The sequence below is a fragment of the Euleptes europaea genome, chromosome 5, assembly GCF_029931775.1.
Source record: "Euleptes europaea isolate rEulEur1 chromosome 5, rEulEur1.hap1, whole genome shotgun sequence".
NCBI lineage: Eukaryota > Metazoa > Chordata > Lepidosauria > Squamata > Sphaerodactylidae > Euleptes > Euleptes europaea.
The window spans coordinates 95,761,236-95,778,493 of NC_079316.1; the positions used below are offsets into that span (position 1 = coordinate 95,761,236).

Consider the following 17,258-nt stretch of genomic DNA (forward strand, 5'->3'; position numbering starts at 1 on the left):
AGGAACATCTTGCCAATATTCAGGACATGCAATATGTTTTCATTCCTCCAATGCATTATATTAGTTGAAGATTTACAGAATAGGAAGACTTGAATGTTAGAGACTGAGAGAGGGTGTGGCTACACACTTCTGATTCATATGCCACATATTCTCTACAGTCAGTACAACCACATTATATATTACACAATGCTGAGGGAGGCACTGCCTTCCCTATACTGCCAATCCCACCAACAAAGCCTGTAGCAGAAGAGAAAGCAGTAATTCAGTCCCTCAAATTCAACAGGTTGCCAGAACCGAACATTAATAGTGACATCCTTTCCTGGCAGAAGAGATTAATGTACTTTTCTAGAAAGAGACTCCTACATGGTATGGAAATAAGAATAATGTGCCATGTATACGTTTTGTCTGAACTCTCTAAACCTTTATCTGCAGCAGAAGTTATGTTTCTTTGGAAACTCTTCAGGTTAAAGCCTAGTACCAAGTGATACAAAATACAGCAGCAATTTTTCAAGTGTTCAATTTAAAATGTTCCAGCACCCACAATTACATGGTTTTAAACTGCAAGCCTCATTACATGATTTCTAAATACCATCTAATGACTCGGAGCCTGCCATGATTCTTACATCTAGAGATGGTGATACTAAAGCTCTTGAGCTAACATTTAATCAGTTGTGAGCTAACATTTCATCAGGATTTAAAAGTATATCAAGTGCCACTTTGAAACCACACCAAAAGGACATCACATAAATGCATCAAGTTAACATACACCCTTCAGAGTATGCTGGATTTACGTGATATGTACAACTATCTAGCTACTCTGTGCTCCTAATACGGCTTTCTGTTCAGAGTGCTGTCCCCAACAGAAATCCTTTAGCAAAGACATACAAAACAAAAATGCAAAGTTTTAAAAACTATCAATAAAAACTCATGGAACTCTAAACCACAGGAGAAATAAGCAACTTTATAATGTGCATAGTTCTCTTCTGTGTTATAACTGATATATCAAATGCACAGTATGTTGTCTAACTTTCAGTATCTGATAGACAGGTCTGAAAGGTTTTGGTGAAAAACTTGTACTAAAACTCCTATACAGATAATGCTACAGAGAAATAAGACTTGAAGCAAAACAAAAAGGCACCTGACCCAGTTTATTAACTGCACCCTTTTACATACACTATTATTCTTGTAGGAAGACATCAGCAGCCATAATTCCTTGGTGAACCCTGCCATGAAACTAGAACTACCATGTTTCCCACATCACAGGACAATAAAGGAACTGCCAACAAAGGTGATGTATTGCAGGGGCTCAGCTGTTTAAAAAAGAGAAATTCCATCAGGTCACCTTTTCTGACATACTTTAGCTTTCAGTCATGGTGTTTAAAAAGCAGATGAAAAAGATCAGTTGCAACCCCTCCCCTCTTATTTCCTTCTCTAACATTAGATACTAAGAATTTTATGGGAAGCCAGAACTAAAATGCATTCAAGTATAAATTTCCTGTGTACATTAAAGGAAATGCTGGAGCTGTGCAATTTTTATTAAGCATTGGACACTAACCAACCACTTAATGCTCACCCATGTCACCCACAATTAAAAACCTCTTTGAGTCAGTCATGAAATTATTTCATCATTTACACAATACAAAAGTCTAAAATACTATTTACCCATATTTAGAAGTCAATTTTAAGAAAATTATAAACGGAAGTATCTTACTCATCTCTTTAAAGCAATAAATCCCTACCACAGTGTTTGGTAAATGAAGTTCCCAAACACAGTGGCCAGTTACTGAAATAGACATGGAGAGCTCCGCTCATGCAGGATGTTCTCTTTATGTAGCTTGGTAAAGCTTCGCACTAGCAACAGGGAATCCACACGTATGTGAAATATTTCCCCTTCAGAGAACGGGAAAGCTCTGCATAACAGGAACAGACCCGTAGCAGAAGCAACACACACAGCAGTTTGTTTTAAGCTGAATTATCAAGATAATTTAGAAGTACACTTGTGGTCTTCTCTTTACTTTATATTTTAACGACCCATACCGCACCTGAAAAGGAAGAAAAGAGAACCATGAAACATTTTGGGAACACCAGAACTGTTCCCTAATCCAAAAGCTCTGCATTATTATGCATTTCCTGTCAGGCTAGGACATAAATAGGTGGACACACAATGTAAGGACAGGAATAAAAGGGAAAATCAAAATATTATAGAGAAACGTCTGCTGATAGATTTGGGTTTTGTTGATTATAAATGGGTTTTCCATTTTAGTGTACATCTTTGGACTGCTAGGATGTTTGGGTTGAATTACTGTATTAATCTTCTTAACCTTCTAATTTTATTTTGCAACTTAGCATTTCATTTTATTGTGAGCCATTTGGAGAATATATAAGCTAGCGAGCTAAAGGAGAAACCCTTGAGACAATGAACATAATATAAGAATTGCTGTTTGACTCGATTCCACAAGGCTGTTTCATCCCAGATGACCGTTATAAATGGCTAGAAGTTTAAAAAATAGACAGAAGTTATTCTGTAAGTACCCTACATTTTATCACCTTTATTTTTAAGTCATGCAAGTCACTCTATTTTGGGCATTTTGGTCACATTAGCAAAGATATCACATTGGTTCTCCATCTGTCCTTACTACAGCAGATAGCTCACAGATTCTAGAGCTTTGAGATGCTCTAGCACGGAGGAGGGTTATGTTCTGGTTGGAGCAGCTTTTTATAAAGGAAGATTGTGTCATTCAGTTTATTCATAAAGGGTTCCCAAGTTTACTTTAACCCCCCAAGTTCAGAAAACATTTTAAGCTTTTTAAAAGGGAAATGAGTTTAGTTGTGGTATTTCCACATCTCTTCTACCCAAGCCTCTTTTAAAGCAGCTCCTATGACAAGTCTTCAAAAGGCTTTTTGAACCTGGGGGAATTCAATAGTGTGAAAAGACACCTTCTGGAGGGGAAGCTCTTGAGTGTTTTTCAGAACAAACCAGAGTATACACACAGTCCCTCTGTATCACAACCACCATACAGTAAGTCGAGGAAATCAGCAATATATAGTCAAGAATATTCTAGCTGCAAAAAGTTTTCCCATCCAATCTACTTGATCAAAGCTGTCTGATGTTTACAGACACCAAAGGTTAGTAGTAAAAATTCATCCATTAAAACAAATGTCATTTTTGGGTATTACCAATTATTATTTTTCTGTAATGAAATTGTAATTGCATTATTAAAATATTCTGGCTGTACACAATGAAGCATCCTAGTTATCTTACATGTTGAAAGATTATACTTGCCTCTTTGCGGCCTTTGATAGTTTTTACAGATTTCATACTTTGTGTTCGCTTGAGACCTCTTTGAGCAAACATCTCATCTTCTGAATATGTCCCCTCTTTTTCCTCATCAGTTTTTTCATCTTCTGAATCCTTTTTCACTGGAATACCAAAGCCTAATAAAAATACCCAGAGCTATTATTGACATTTTTACCAACTGTTTGCCATTCTTGTTGAACAAAAGGCAGAATATTCAAATTATTAAATTCATGACAAGGTGCAAGATCAACTGCTCAAAATAGCCAACATAGGCAGAGATCCAAAGACCATGGATTGGGTAAAAAGATTTATTTCTGTTAACAGTAGAGCCTTCCACAATAGTGCAAAGAGTTTTCTGTCAGGGCTTCCCTCACTGTAGCAAGGCTCCCTGCAATAGAGAAAGGCTCCACTGTTCATGGAACAGAAGTTGGGGATCCAGTGCAGTGCAACAATCCATGTTCCCAAAACAGCTTTGACCCTTTGTTCGTTCAAGAGCACCCCACCTCATACCACTATATGCTAAATTGCTTTTGCAACAGGAGGGCTTTTGAAAAAGCAATTTGTGATATGGCACACAGACAGTGTCAGGTCAGGTGTTCAAACAGGAAAAAATACAATTCCATCGGAAACATACAAACTGTTGAGCACACCTAAAGCAGCTCTTTGAATCTTGACCACAGCACTGAAAAGCATTTAACACACTTCCCAGTTTTTCCCCTAGCTGATCTAAAAGGTGGCTAAGATTTGGGTGCAAAAGATGTCACTGTTTGGTATACTGAAAGGCTCACAGTATTTTACAAACTGATACCAGTTCTACCCAGTGCCTATTAGTCTGCAGGGCATTCGACACAGGATGCGGGCAAAAGACATTAAAGATCATGGCCTGAAACATGTCATCCTCCACTCCCTCCCCAAACATCCAGCTTGGTGAAGAGTTCTGGAGAACTCACAAGATTGCACACCACTGTGTGTTATTTTCGTGCCTCTTAAGAGATAGTACATGACTGTTGTTTCTGATTTTTTCTTTGGACCAGCATCTATCTGAACACTGAAAGATTAAAATAAAAAAACATACTGCAACATATTCACTAATTTTTAGAAAGCCACAAAATGGTTATTTTGGAAGCAGCTGATTACCCCTCTTGAACAATAGGTCTGCAGCAGCAAAATAAGACACAACTCCAGCAGCACCTGGAGATTAACAAAATTTACTTATTCCAGCATAAGCTTTTGTGAAGATAAATCACAGTGGGTAGCCGTGTTAGTCTGTTTGCAGTAGTCAAAAAGGGCAAGAGTCCAGTAGCACCTTAAAGACTAACAAAATATTTTCTGGTAGCTTTTGTGAGTTGGAACTCATTTCACCAAATGCCTGAAGATCTGAACACACTGGAAAAGCGGACGGATGTAAAGAAGATGCAATTCAAAAAGTTCTACATCTGGGTAACAAAAATGAGGAACATTTACTACATGCAAACTAGATGGGGGATACACTTCTGTGTAGCAGTGTGTGTGAACAAGATCTTGGGTAAGGGTGGACCGTAAGCTAAATATGAGCAACCAGTGTGATGCAGCGACAAAAAAGGTTAATACAATCTTGGTGTATCAATAGAGGTATAACATCCAAATCACAAGATGTCATAGTTCCGCTGGACACTGCATTGGTCGGGCCGCACCTGGAGTATTGTGTGCAGTTCTGGAGGCCTCACTTCAAAAAGGATGTGGACAGAATGGAGCGGGTGCAGAGAAAGATAAAGATGATCAGGGGCCTAGAGACTAAGCCCTATGAGGAAAGGCTCTTTAAGTATTTGAAGGGTGTGGTGAGAATTTTTAATATTAAACATTAGTTTGGCTTAAGAAGAACCATCTTTTAATATTATAACCTGTAGCTTAGAAACCACATGAAGGCCTGACTAAGGCCTTTAGCTGACCCCAAGCTTCAACTAGGCTCCTGACCTTAAAGGGTACAGGAGATTGCATTGCTAGGAGTTAGTCAACCAAAGCCAAAATTATGTTTAGGGAGAGCAAGGTCATTTAGGCCGGCAGCAAGTTATCTGCTTACGGCATGGGGGAAAATTGTTTTTGTACACGGGCTGACAAACAAACAGTGTCAGAGACTCTGGATATGAGAAGCTTATTTTGGAACAGGATATTTTCCAAACAAGATTAGCCATGATTTGTGAAAATCCATCTCCTGAAGAATTTGAAAGCAGGTGTCCGGCTGGGACCCCCCTTCTCACGGTTTAGCCTATAAAAGGCTGGTCCAGTTGTCCAGTCTTGGTCCTTCTCAGGGAGAGACCACTCTGTCTCTTCTTTGGAACGACCCAGAGCACTCTGCTGTTTGTCTGTCTGTCAAATTGTATGTGGGTTTGTTAAATTCTGTTATATATATTTAGTCAAGTATTTGCTTCTTTCTTTGCCTTATATTTCTCTTGTAAGTTCAATAAACTGCATGGTTTACTGTTATATGTCTGGTATGCTGTGTGCAAGGTCTCCTTTCCTATCACATTCTCTGGGCTTTGCTTTGGTGAGTAAGCAGGCAGAGAATCCAATCACAAAAGAACCGAGAGGGGGAAGCAGAATTCCCCCCACAAAGGGCTGTCACTTAAAGGAGGGCAGGGAGCTGTTCCTGTTGGCAGCAGAGGATAGGACTTGCAATAATAGGTTTACATTACAGGCGGAAAGGTACCAGCTGGATATTGGGGGGGGGGATTTTACACTAAGAGTTGTTCAACACTGGAATCGGCTACCTAGGGAGGTGATGAGCTCCCCCTGACTGGCAATCTTTGAGCAGAGGCTGGACAAACACTTGTCAGGGATGCTCTAGGCTGATCCTGCATTAAGCAGGGAGTTGGACTAGATGGTCTATATATGACCCATTCCAACTCTATGATTCTATGAAATGTACATGCCTTAGGTTAATGCATTTATGTTTCATAACAGAAAGGTGTGTGGGGGAGGGAGAAATATTACAGTTTGTTACAGGAAGGATGTCTCCCTGCCTTAGGCTATTTAACACAAATCCTGCCAGTTAGGGATGAGCTGAGTCACAGCAGAAGGGAACAGCAAACCTTAACAGCTCAACAAGGAAATCACAAAATGACTGTGAATCTACATATCATTACACAAAAGATCCATGCTGAGGCATGCTGCAGGCCATGCAGACTATGAAAAAACTAAGTTGCACTTACCTTTAACTGGTGTTCATCGAGGCACCCGGTGCAGACACACATTGGGACTGTGCCTGCACACAGGCCTGCCACGGGAAGGTTTTTTTCTAGTTGTTAGCCTATCAGGGGGTAGCCCCTCTCAGGAGCGAGCAAGAACGGCTTCCCGGCAATGCCGTCGCATCACTCCCAGGAGGCACCCCCCCTTCCCCGCAGTTCCTGCCTGCCGCCGCCAGCCCAATAGTATAGGATAGAGATGGCAGTAAGAGAGCAAGCAGCGGGGCAGGAGGGAGGGTATGTGTGTCTGCACTGGGTGCCTCCATGAACACTAGTTACAGGTAAGTGCAACTTCGTTTTCATCTTTGGCCCCGGTGCAGCCCCACATTGGGATTTTAGCAAGCTTACTCACATGCGCAAGGTGCGGGTAGCGATCTTACTGGAACATCATCTGCAGCACCGCTTTGCCGACCTCTGCTTCTTTACTTGCTTGTAGGTCCATTGTGTAGTGCTTGGCGAAGAAATCTTCCGAAGACCACGTAGCTGCATATTTCCTGCAGTGGGACCTTCTTGTGGAAAGCTGCCAAGGAACCCTGTGCTCTAACAGAGTGTGCCTTTATGCCCAAGGGGCACGGTACCTTGGCTGCCTCGTACGCTGTACGGATAGCTGATACCACCCACCTGGAAATCGTCTGAGAAGACACTGCCTTACCCTTCTTGTGACCCGAGTGACAAATAAAAAGGGACTTTACTATCATAAAGTGTTTCATTCTTCCTAGGTAATATAGTAGAGCTCTACGTACATCCAACGAATGCAGTTTTTTTTCTGCTTCCGATGGCGGGGTGGGGGAAAACACTGGCAGAATGATGTCTTGTGCCAGGTAAAACTTTGACACTATCTTTGGGTGGAAACTTAAACTAGGATGCAACACTACCCTTTCATTGAACACTCTGAGAAAGGGGGTGTTAAGTACATACACAACAGGGGGCATCCATCCTTAACGCAGCTAACTCCCCCACTCTCCTAGTTGATGTTACAGCCACCAGAAAGGAGACCTTCATGGACAAGACATCCATGAAGCTAGTGGCTCAAAGGGTGAACTCATCATTTGACATAGGACCAATGAAAGGGACCATTGGGGAACCAGGATAGGCACTGGTGGGAACAAGTTTAACAACCCCTTCAGGAGCCTCTTGGACAATGGGTGGGAGAACACCGTGAGACCATCTATTGGTTCATGATAGCCCGAGAGGGCTGAAAGATACTCTCACTGATGCCACAGACAAACCCGTGTGCTAGTATTAATGGCACGGGGAATGAAAAGGGTGTAGAACCTTTCTCTCTAACCCCTGCATCAAACAACTCCCATTTCCTGGCATATGAATACTTCGTTGATGGTTTCTAGAATGAGACAGGGCCTTAAGGACCCTATTGGAGAATCTTAGTGTGTCAGATCGATGTACCATGCTGTGAGATGTAGACGACTGACATTGTGATGTAGGAGACCTTCCCAACTCAGTAAGTCTGGGGCTACCTGCAGATGGATGTAATGTAATCCTCTGAAGATGCCTGGCGAAACGTCAGGAAAGAAAATACCAAGACCACGGTCACACAGCCCGGATAACCTACAAGAACCGATGTAATGGTTGTTTGCCAGCTTTCTCAGTTCTGAAAACCATATTTGGTGGGGCCAAAATGGTGCTATCAGAATACGCCTTGTACCTTCCGCCCTTTTTTGGATAGTACCCTTGATATAAGTGAAATGGGGGGACAGCGTAGAACAGTTGACCCACCGTAACTGGAAGGCATCCCCCAGTAATAGGCTGTCGTTCCCCATGAGGGAACAAAACTCTACTGCTTTTTTGTTGAGGCGGGTAGCAAATAGGTCCACCATGGGTACACCCCATTCCCTGAAAATGGGGCAGAGGTATCTGTACTGAATGGACCATTCGTGATTTGTCTGAAGGACCCTGCTGAGGCGGTCTGCGAGAGTATGCCGCACTCCCGCGATATGAATGGTTATTAAGGAGATCTCGTTGGAAATAGCCATCTTCTCTCAGCGACTCCTTGTAAAAGCCTGTGCCCCTTGTTTGTTGATGTAGAAAACTGTTGTCATGTTGTCGGACTATATTAAAACGTTGCAGCCTCTGAGCATATCTGAAAAAGAGGTAAGGGCATAACGTACAGCTCTGAATTTGAGTAAACTGATGTGAGCTATGGAAAACTCAGGTTCCCATACCCCTTGTATGGACATGCCCCTGCAGTGAGCCCCCCAGCCCATCAACAAGGCGTCAGTGGTTAGTGTGTGGTCGGGACTCCATCCCCCAAAAGGGAGACCTTGTCTCAGGTTGCACTCCTCTCCTCCTCAAACGAGAGAACGGATGACCAATCTAGGGATTGAAAGGTGGCGGTGTTGACTATTCACCATGGGATTAAATCTCCTTATAAACCAGTTCTGGAGCTCTCTCATACGTAGTCTGGCAAAGGGGGTGACTTGGAAGCCATGAGCCCTAATAAACGCTGAATGAGTATAGCTGGCTGCCAGCAGGATCTTTGAAATTATGACACCAGGGTGCCTATTGCCTTGACCCTGTCAGGGGGTAGGAAGGCTTTACCTTGCACAGAATCTAATGTAGCACCTATAAACTGAGCGCATTGAGCAGGGGTCAATTTGGATCCGAGGGAGGTGGGACACAATCTCGGACCAAAGGCAACAGAACTCGAACGGATCGAGGCTGAGTCGGATGGCTGTTTCGAGGTCGAACCGGGTGGTGCTGGTGGAGCCGGTGAAGGTCCTTGTGGGGTTCTGGAGCTCATTCCCAGGGTAGGGGAGCACAGGGCCTTTTACCAGAGAGCTGCTTTCAAATGCGCTGCTCTGTCTGAGCGGCCTTTGGGAGTGAAATTCATGCAGATTTTGCAACTCTGCACCTTGTGGGCCTCTCCCAAGCAAATCTCCCAAGCGAACTCGTGTTCGTCCAAGTGTGGCATTTTTGTCCTGCAGCTGGTGCATTTTTTAAACAGGATCTTGGAGGCCATAATTGCCTGATGGGTGGGGGAAATAGAACAGAATATCAGAAGACTGTCTCAGCCCGTACTCACAGAAATGTCGTCAAAAAGGCTAGAACGCTAGTTTGCTTACTTTCTTGGCAGCGGCAGAGAAGGAACTGTGGGGAAGGAGGCGCCCTCCTGGGAGTCATGTGATGGTGTCGGCGGGAAGCTGTTCCCGCTCACTCCTGAGAGGGGTACCCCCTGATAGGCTAACAGCTAGAAAAAACCTTCTAGTGGCAGGCCTGCGCGCAGGAGCAGTCCCAATGTGGGGCTGCACCCGGGCCGAAGATGAACCAAACTATCTCATCAACTATAAGGAAAGCATTAATTCAGTAGAACTAGCATGACAGGGGAAGAAGGATATCATCACTCAGGCCTAGACACAAACAGCTGTTTCATGGTATTCATGTATTCCAGGTAAAGAGGGAGATGCGTCACATCATGCCAAGTCTCTGGCCATTCTTATCAAGTACATAGAACGCAACCTTGGTTACTCACTGAGAAGGTTCCTTCTGCTCTGAGGTAAGGAGGCCATCTTGTAGCTTTGGGTTATTCCCGCCCACAGCTCAGGGAGGCGGGATTACTTTTTTCTACTTCCTGTCTCAGCACAGGAAAAACCCCTCAGAGCTCAGTTCGATTACTTCCAGAGCTAGAGTTAAGACGAAGGATATAACATACATATAACAGTAACAATAACGCGAGAAGGAATGAACAAACGGCAACTTCATTTAACTTAAGTGGAACATTAACAGAATGAGGATTTTGTGAGGAGATATGGAAATATCCAATGTTTTTCCTTGATCTTCCCTTGACTAAAGCTTCTCTGGGATGCAGAAGATCACCAAGCCTCCTTCTTCTGCACTTTATTTGTTTGAAGACGTTCCAGTTTATTTACGGCTAACAGTGTCTTCTTTCAATTAATTTTTTGGGGTGTGTGGGCAAGATGCCCTCTTTACCTCAGAGCAGAAGGAACCCTCTCGGTGAGTAACCAAGGTTCCGTTCTTGCTCTGAGGAGGAAGGCATCTTGTAGCTTTGGGATGTCCAATAGCAGTGTCCCCATTCTGGGTGGGCATCATCCCTCCTCCACTACATGTTGGAGCACCCTGCACGCGAAAGGTGCATCTGCAGATGAGAAGATATTAAGCTTGTAGTGTTTGACAAAAGTTGATATAAAAGACAATGTGGCTGTTTTACATATTTTTTCTACCGAAGCTTGACAGTCGAAAGCTGCATTGGTAACAGCACTTCTGAGTGAGCTGTGATGCCTTGAGGCACTGTCATATCGCTGGCCTTATACGCCTCACAGATGAATGTTCTGATGGTGTAACTAATGGCCGATCTGGACATCCTTAGTCCCTTGTTTGGTGCTATTAGGGAAATGAAGAGAAAGTCAGTCTTCCTGATGTCTACTGTTATCCTGATTTTAAGGGCTATTCTCAGGTCTAGCATGTGCAATGCCCTTTCTTTATCATGTCTGGATTGTGGACAGAAGGATGAATGTGGGATCTGGGTGGAGCACCACCTTGCCCTTGAAAAACGCAGAAGGCTTTTCTTGCCAAAAGGGCTCCTAATTCAGATACTCTTCTAGCCAAGGTCACAGCGGTCAGGAATAATGTTTTCATGTGCATCCATTTTAATGACACTTCTCTTAGGGGCTCATAGGGTGCCTTGGTAAGGGCCAATAGAACCACATAAAGTCTCCAGGAAGGAAAACAGTGAATCACAAGGTAGATTGTTCTGTGTCACACCTTTTAGGAACTGAATAATGTGTGGGTGACTTGTCAGAGGACCTCCTGTTATTCGAGGAAGTACCATTGTTATCGCTGCTATCTGTCATCATAAGGTGGCTGCTTTTAAGTTTTGTTCAACCCCAACTTGAAGGAAAGACACAAGTTGTCATAATCCTGGTTTTAAAGGGTCTACATGTTTTCTTTGGCACAATCTATAGAACGCTTTCCTGGAAGTGTTGTATATTTGAAAGACCCTTTTTTCTTCTGGATGCCATGATTGTTTCTGTTACCTCTGGTGAATAGCCTAATTGTAGAAACCGTCTCCTTTCAAGTGCCATGCGGTCAGACCTAGCCATGTCAAATCTGGATGCCATATTGGTCCTTGTTGTTGAATGTCCTGGTTCTTTGGAAGACACCATGGTTTTTGCATTGACATTTTTATCAGAGCCAGAAATCACGGTCTGCATGGCCACTCTGGTGTTATTAGTATGACTTCCTCTCTTTCCTGATGGATTTTTCATATGACCTTTGGAAGTAATGGAAGAAAAAGAGGTGGAGGAGAAAAAGAGGAGCAGCAGGAAGAGGAGGAAAAGAGGATAAGGAGGAGGATAAGGAGGAGTTGGTTTTCCTAGCCCAATTTTCTTTACTTTTAAGGCGTCTCAGACTGGCTTACGATCGCCTTTCCTTCCTCTCACCACAAGACACCTTGTGAGGTAGGTGAGGCTGAGAGAGTTCTGAGAGAACTATAACTAGCCCAAGGTCACCCAGCCGACTTCACACGTAGGGGTGCGGAAACAAACCCAGTTCACCAGATTAGAGTCCACTGCTCATGTGGAGGAGTGGGAAATCAAACTTGTTCTCCAGATTAGAGTCCACTGCTCTTAACCACTACACCACCCTGACTAAGGGAGGAAAGTGTACAGCAGATCCTTTGGCCATTGAGAGGTCAACGTGTCCACACATTCCGCCCAAGGGTGAAGTTATCGAGTGTAAAAAAAGCTGAACTTGGTGGATGGTCGCCAAGAACAGATCCACTATTGGCAGTCCAAATCTGTGCATGATCTATTGCAAGATTTCCTTCTTTAGACTCCGTTCATTCTTGTCTATCCATTGTCTGCTCAACCACTCCACCTGTGCTTTGAGGACCCCCTGTATATGCTCGGATGTGATCGATCATAGATTGGTCTCTGCTCATGATACAATGAACTTGGCCTCTCTGTGTAGGACTGATGATCTGGATCCCCCTTGTTTGTTGATATGAACTTTTGCCAAAAACATTGTCCATCCAGATTAGGACATGTTGGTCCCTGATATGTGCCTGAAAAGCCAATAGTGCCTTTTTGATGGCCCTTAAGTCCAGAATGTTGATACTCATTCTGCTTTCCTCCGTGGACCGTAGACCCTGAGCTGGAACATTGTGTAGGGAAGCTCCTAAGTCTGATAGACTAGCATTGGTGAAAATCTGGATCACTTGAGCCTGAATGTATGAAAGACCCTTTCTTAAGTCACATTTCCTTGTCCACCACAACAGGCTCTTGTGCAGTGATGGTGCAAACATCAACCTCTTGTCCCTTTTTTGGGCGACTACTTACTGGTGAGGGTGCAGGAACCACAGGAGTGGACTGGAATGGAAATGTACCCATGGAACCGAACCGATGCAAGCTATCATCAGACCTTGAGCTCAAGGCAATGCCATCAGTTGGGCTGCTTTTGCCTTGACAAGAGTCTTGGCTGTGGATGACATTTTGTTCACCTTGTCTTCTGGAAGAAATATATTCTTTTGTGAGTCTATAGTAATGTCCAGGTAGTTTAACTGCTGGAAAGGATTGAGGCTGCTCTTTTTCCTGTTGAGAAGATAGCCATGAGACCCTAGGATCTGTATTACGTGTTTAGTGTCCCTGAAGGCTTGTTCCCTTAAGGGAGAGCAAATCAGGATATTGTCTAGGTACGAGTGAATCTGTGAGCTACCACAACCTGCGTCACTAGTACTTTTGGGAACACCCTTGGTACAGATGCAAGGCCAAAGGGGAGAGATCTGAATTGAAAGTGATGGTCCATGTAGGAGAATCGAAGGAACCTGCAATGTCCGTTGTGGATGGGAATGTGTAGGTGGGCTTCTGTAAGGTCTATTGATGTCATGAATACCCCTGGCATTAGGGCTTCTGTGATGGACTGCAGGGTTTCCATACGGAAGCATTTGTTTATTATTAACCTGTTGACATATTTTTAAGTTTAGGATGTCTCTCCAATCTCCGTTTTTCTTGGGGATGGCGAAGAAGACGGAGTAGATGCTGAGCGTAGCATGTTGGGATGGATTCTATTGCTCAGATAATTATCAGATGTTTTATTGCTGTCAGTGTTCTTAAATATATTTCCTCCCTGATGGACCTGGGAGATGCTATAAACTGGTCTGGGGGAAGACTAGGGAACGCTATTGAATAACTGGACTGGATGGCCTGTTGTACCCAAATATACAATTGAGATCTTAACCACTGGTTCTGGAATACTTGAAGTCTCCCACACACCGGCAGGAGCCTGGCATCACTACTTCCCCTGCTTGGTTGATTATTCAGACCTGTCGGGACAGTAAAATTGAAATTGAGCCCCTTCTGAATGAGCCTCTATTGCTAGACCACTGGCTTCTATGCTAGTTGTACTGGAACCTGGATAGAGTGTGGTAAGATCGAAAGGAGTGGGAAGAGAATGTTCTCCTCTCGTCCTTCCTTGGGTTCCTAGGCATTGCTTTTTTTTGTCTCTATCCACCAGGATTTTTCTCCAAACAGGATTTTTCTCCAAACAGGATTTTTCTCCAATCAGTCTGCCCCCCTGAAAGGGATAGGCCAGAACAATGGATTTGCAGTGGAGATCTGCCTGCCAGGCTCTTAACCATAGGGCGTGCCTTGTGGTGGCCAATGCTGCCATGTAATGGACCACAAAGGTCATGGAATCAAGCGATGCATCTGCCATGATGGTAACTGCCCTTGGTAGCTGAATGGCTCCTCTTGTGGCCCTTTTGTCATTTCTGGGGATGAGATGGCTCAGCTTCTTGGCCCACACAATAGAGGCCTTGGATATCAGGACCGCTGTAGCTGTGGCTCTGATGGTTAATGTGTTAGCCTCATGAGCCTTCCTGGAGGCACAGTCCCCCTTCCTATCCAGGAAATCTTTGAGGGATCCCAGGCCAGTGTATATATCTTTTTGGTGGGATTTGGAACCTGACAGAGGTTTTGCCCATTCAGTCTTAAGGAGGTGTTCAAAATATTCTGGAAAGGGGACCAATCTCTCTGAAGGAGTGAAGTGAGGGAAACATTCCTTGCTACCCTTGGGGCAAGATTTTTCTCTTTATTCATCCTCACCCATATTGTTAGACTCTGAAATTGCCATTACGGCCTTGCTGAGTCTTCCCCATTAAAAAGTCGAGCCTGTTGCTCCTCAACCATGGGTTCCTCCTCCTCCAAGGAGAACTCTCCTTCCTCTCTCTCTGCAGTGGAGAACGAGGAATGGGACTCATTGCCTGAATACCGGGTGGCGCTGGAGTATGCAGCTTTCCTAGCCCACTTGGTAGGCCACTGATGGTCTCCGAAGAGCTTACCTGCCTGTAGTGGATGAGCCAGAAGAAGGGACTTTAATCTGAAACCACCTTGCCAAGCTCTAAGCCAGAGTCCCTTGCGGATTGCTGTGTTAGCAGCAACTGACCTGGCTGAGAAGGAAAGCGCATCCAAGGAGGCATCTGCTAGAAATGAGGACGCTTTAAGCACTCTATCTACTCCTACAATTTTGCTATCAGCCCCTACCAGGAGCTTGGATAGCTTCTTCGCCCAGGCAATGGAAGCCCTGGAAATAATGGCTGCCATGGTAGGGGCCTGTAGGGATAGGGTGGATGATTCATGAATTTTTCTAGACAAAAAATCCATTTTCTGGTCTAATTGGTCTCTAATCGAACCGACTCCATCCTCTGAAAAAATCTCTGTGGATTGCAACGCTGCTATTGGAGCACCTACGACTGGTAGTTGGAAAAGTTCCATAGCCGGGGAGGACATATCATAAAGTTTCCTAATGGCAGATGGGAACTGTCTATTAATAGTGGGTTTGTCCCACTCTGAACTGATTAGTCTTTTGAAGTAGTCGGGTAGAGGTACCTTTTTGTTCTTTTCACCCACTCTAGGGAAGTAGACCTTTGTCCCTTTAGGCCAGGTCTGAGGTTTGGTTTTTTGTAGAATTAGAATTGAATTGAATTGAATTGAATCTAGATAAGGAGAAAAGGTAAAAAAAACGGGATAGACAGAGACAGTAGTCCCCTACATTATCTAAGAGTTAGCAGGAGCTCTGCTATACACTTGTCTCCCCAGCAAGGCAGGAGGGAAACTGGGAAGCTGGGGCTATTCCCGCCCTAGGAGACAGGAAGTTAAAGTTTAGTCCTGCCTCCCCTAGCAGTGGGCGTGAATAATCCAAGCTGCAAGATGCCCTTCTTTCTCAGAGCGGGAACGAGGAATGGGACTCACTGCCTGAATACTGGGTGGCGCTGGAGTATGCAGCTTTCCTAGCCCACTTGGTAGGCCATTGATGTGAAGTCTCCCTGCGGGGGCTGGTTTGCCCCTCCACATGTCTGGTCCCTGTCATAGTGGGCCGTGCAGGGGGAAATCTGCTGCAGAATAATGGGACCCAAAGGAAGAGGATGGAGGAGACCAAGAGCGAATATGCTGCAGTTCCTCCATCAACACCATGACCACCTCCATTAGTTCCGATGAACAAGATGGCCACCCGCCTGTAACCTCAGGGGAGGGGAAATGACTGTACATTACACCCTGGTCGCTCTGTTGACAGTAGTTGGCAGACTGGGATCTCCTCCAGGGGGCTTGGCTCACCATCATAGTCTTGTATGACCGAACCAGTCACCATTGTTGTTGTGGTTAAGGTCCTTTTCCAGCCGTTTTTCCTTTGCGTGTTTTGGTGTTTTCATTTTGGCACCTCTCCTTTTCCCCACATTGCTGGCTCTCTTCCTCTTTCCTCTGGCTCCTCTCTGTCCCCCGCTATGTGTGTGGCTCACACGAGGTTCGGATCCACATCCTCTTCAGAGAGAGAACCATCTCGGCTAAGATCCTCTCTGACCTCTGAAGCCTCCATAGTGAATGGGAAGAGGATGGTGGGGAATGAATAAGTACTCACAAAGTACACAAGGAAAGGAAACACAAGGAAAGCAATTTTGCAGCTAATGAAGGCAAGAGGAGCTAAGCTGTTGTGGGGAGTAAGAAGAAAAACTCAGAGAGAAAAAACGAAAAAACAAAGGCTAAGGAGAGCTCTTTTCTCCGTGCGCTCCCTTTCTATGCAGGTAATAAAGTGAGCTCCAAGGGGTTTTTCCCATACATGAAGTAGAAAAAAGTGATCCTGCCTCCCTGAGCAGTGGGCAGGAATAACCCAAAGCTACAAAATGCCTTCATCCTCAGAGCGAGAACAAGGTTTACTGTATCTATGTAAGACACTTCTTGTCTTCTACAGGAAGGCGATGTCACAAAAACAGAGAGCCAAAGTTCTTTTAGTAATGTACAAACCTAAGGATTCATTGGTGGAGCTTTTGCCTCTCTTTCTGGTCTCTGGTAAAGTTTGATAGTGTCTTTGTCCCACTGGCTCGTCACCTTGAATAGCTGTTAAGTCATGCATACTAAAGCTCCGCAGCCTTTCAGTTATTGCTCCTTGGCTCTGGAACAGTAAAAGAGGAAGAAAAAGTGTTGCAAGGAGGTAGAAATCTATTTCTCCAAACTGATTTGTGGTAGTTCAATATATATATGGTTGTGCTGTGACAAGACTGTGCATGCCATGTTTATGTTTGACTCCAACAAGAAAGTATTCATGTTCTTTTGGGTAACACTTCGTTCAGTCCTAACATTTCCCCATTTTACGAAGGAATTTTATAAGTTAGTAAACCAATTTATAAAGCTATTCTTTCTCACTTTATAAGTTTTAATGTAGCTCAAGTCTGACATTAGAGTTCTGCTCAAGCACAAACCATCTACTGCCCAATA

The 17,258-nt window shown here is 44.1% G+C and overlaps 1 protein-coding gene across 1 annotated transcript in view; it reads right to left on the reverse strand.

Annotated features, from left to right (window-relative positions):
* Positions 1-1,927: 1,927 nt before the first annotated feature.
* Positions 1,928-17,258, reverse strand: part of REEP3 (receptor accessory protein 3) — an 87,382-nt gene continuing 72,051 nt past the window's right edge. The window contains exons 6-8 of the mRNA XM_056849760.1: positions 16,788-16,935; positions 3,284-3,435; positions 1,928-2,042 (exon numbers count right to left, since the gene is read on the reverse strand). Coding sequence (XP_056705738.1) covers positions 1,986-2,042; positions 3,284-3,435; positions 16,788-16,935 — 357 coding nt within the window. The 3' untranslated portion in view covers positions 1,928-1,985. The remainder of the gene's footprint in view (positions 2,043-3,283; positions 3,436-16,787; positions 16,936-17,258) is intronic.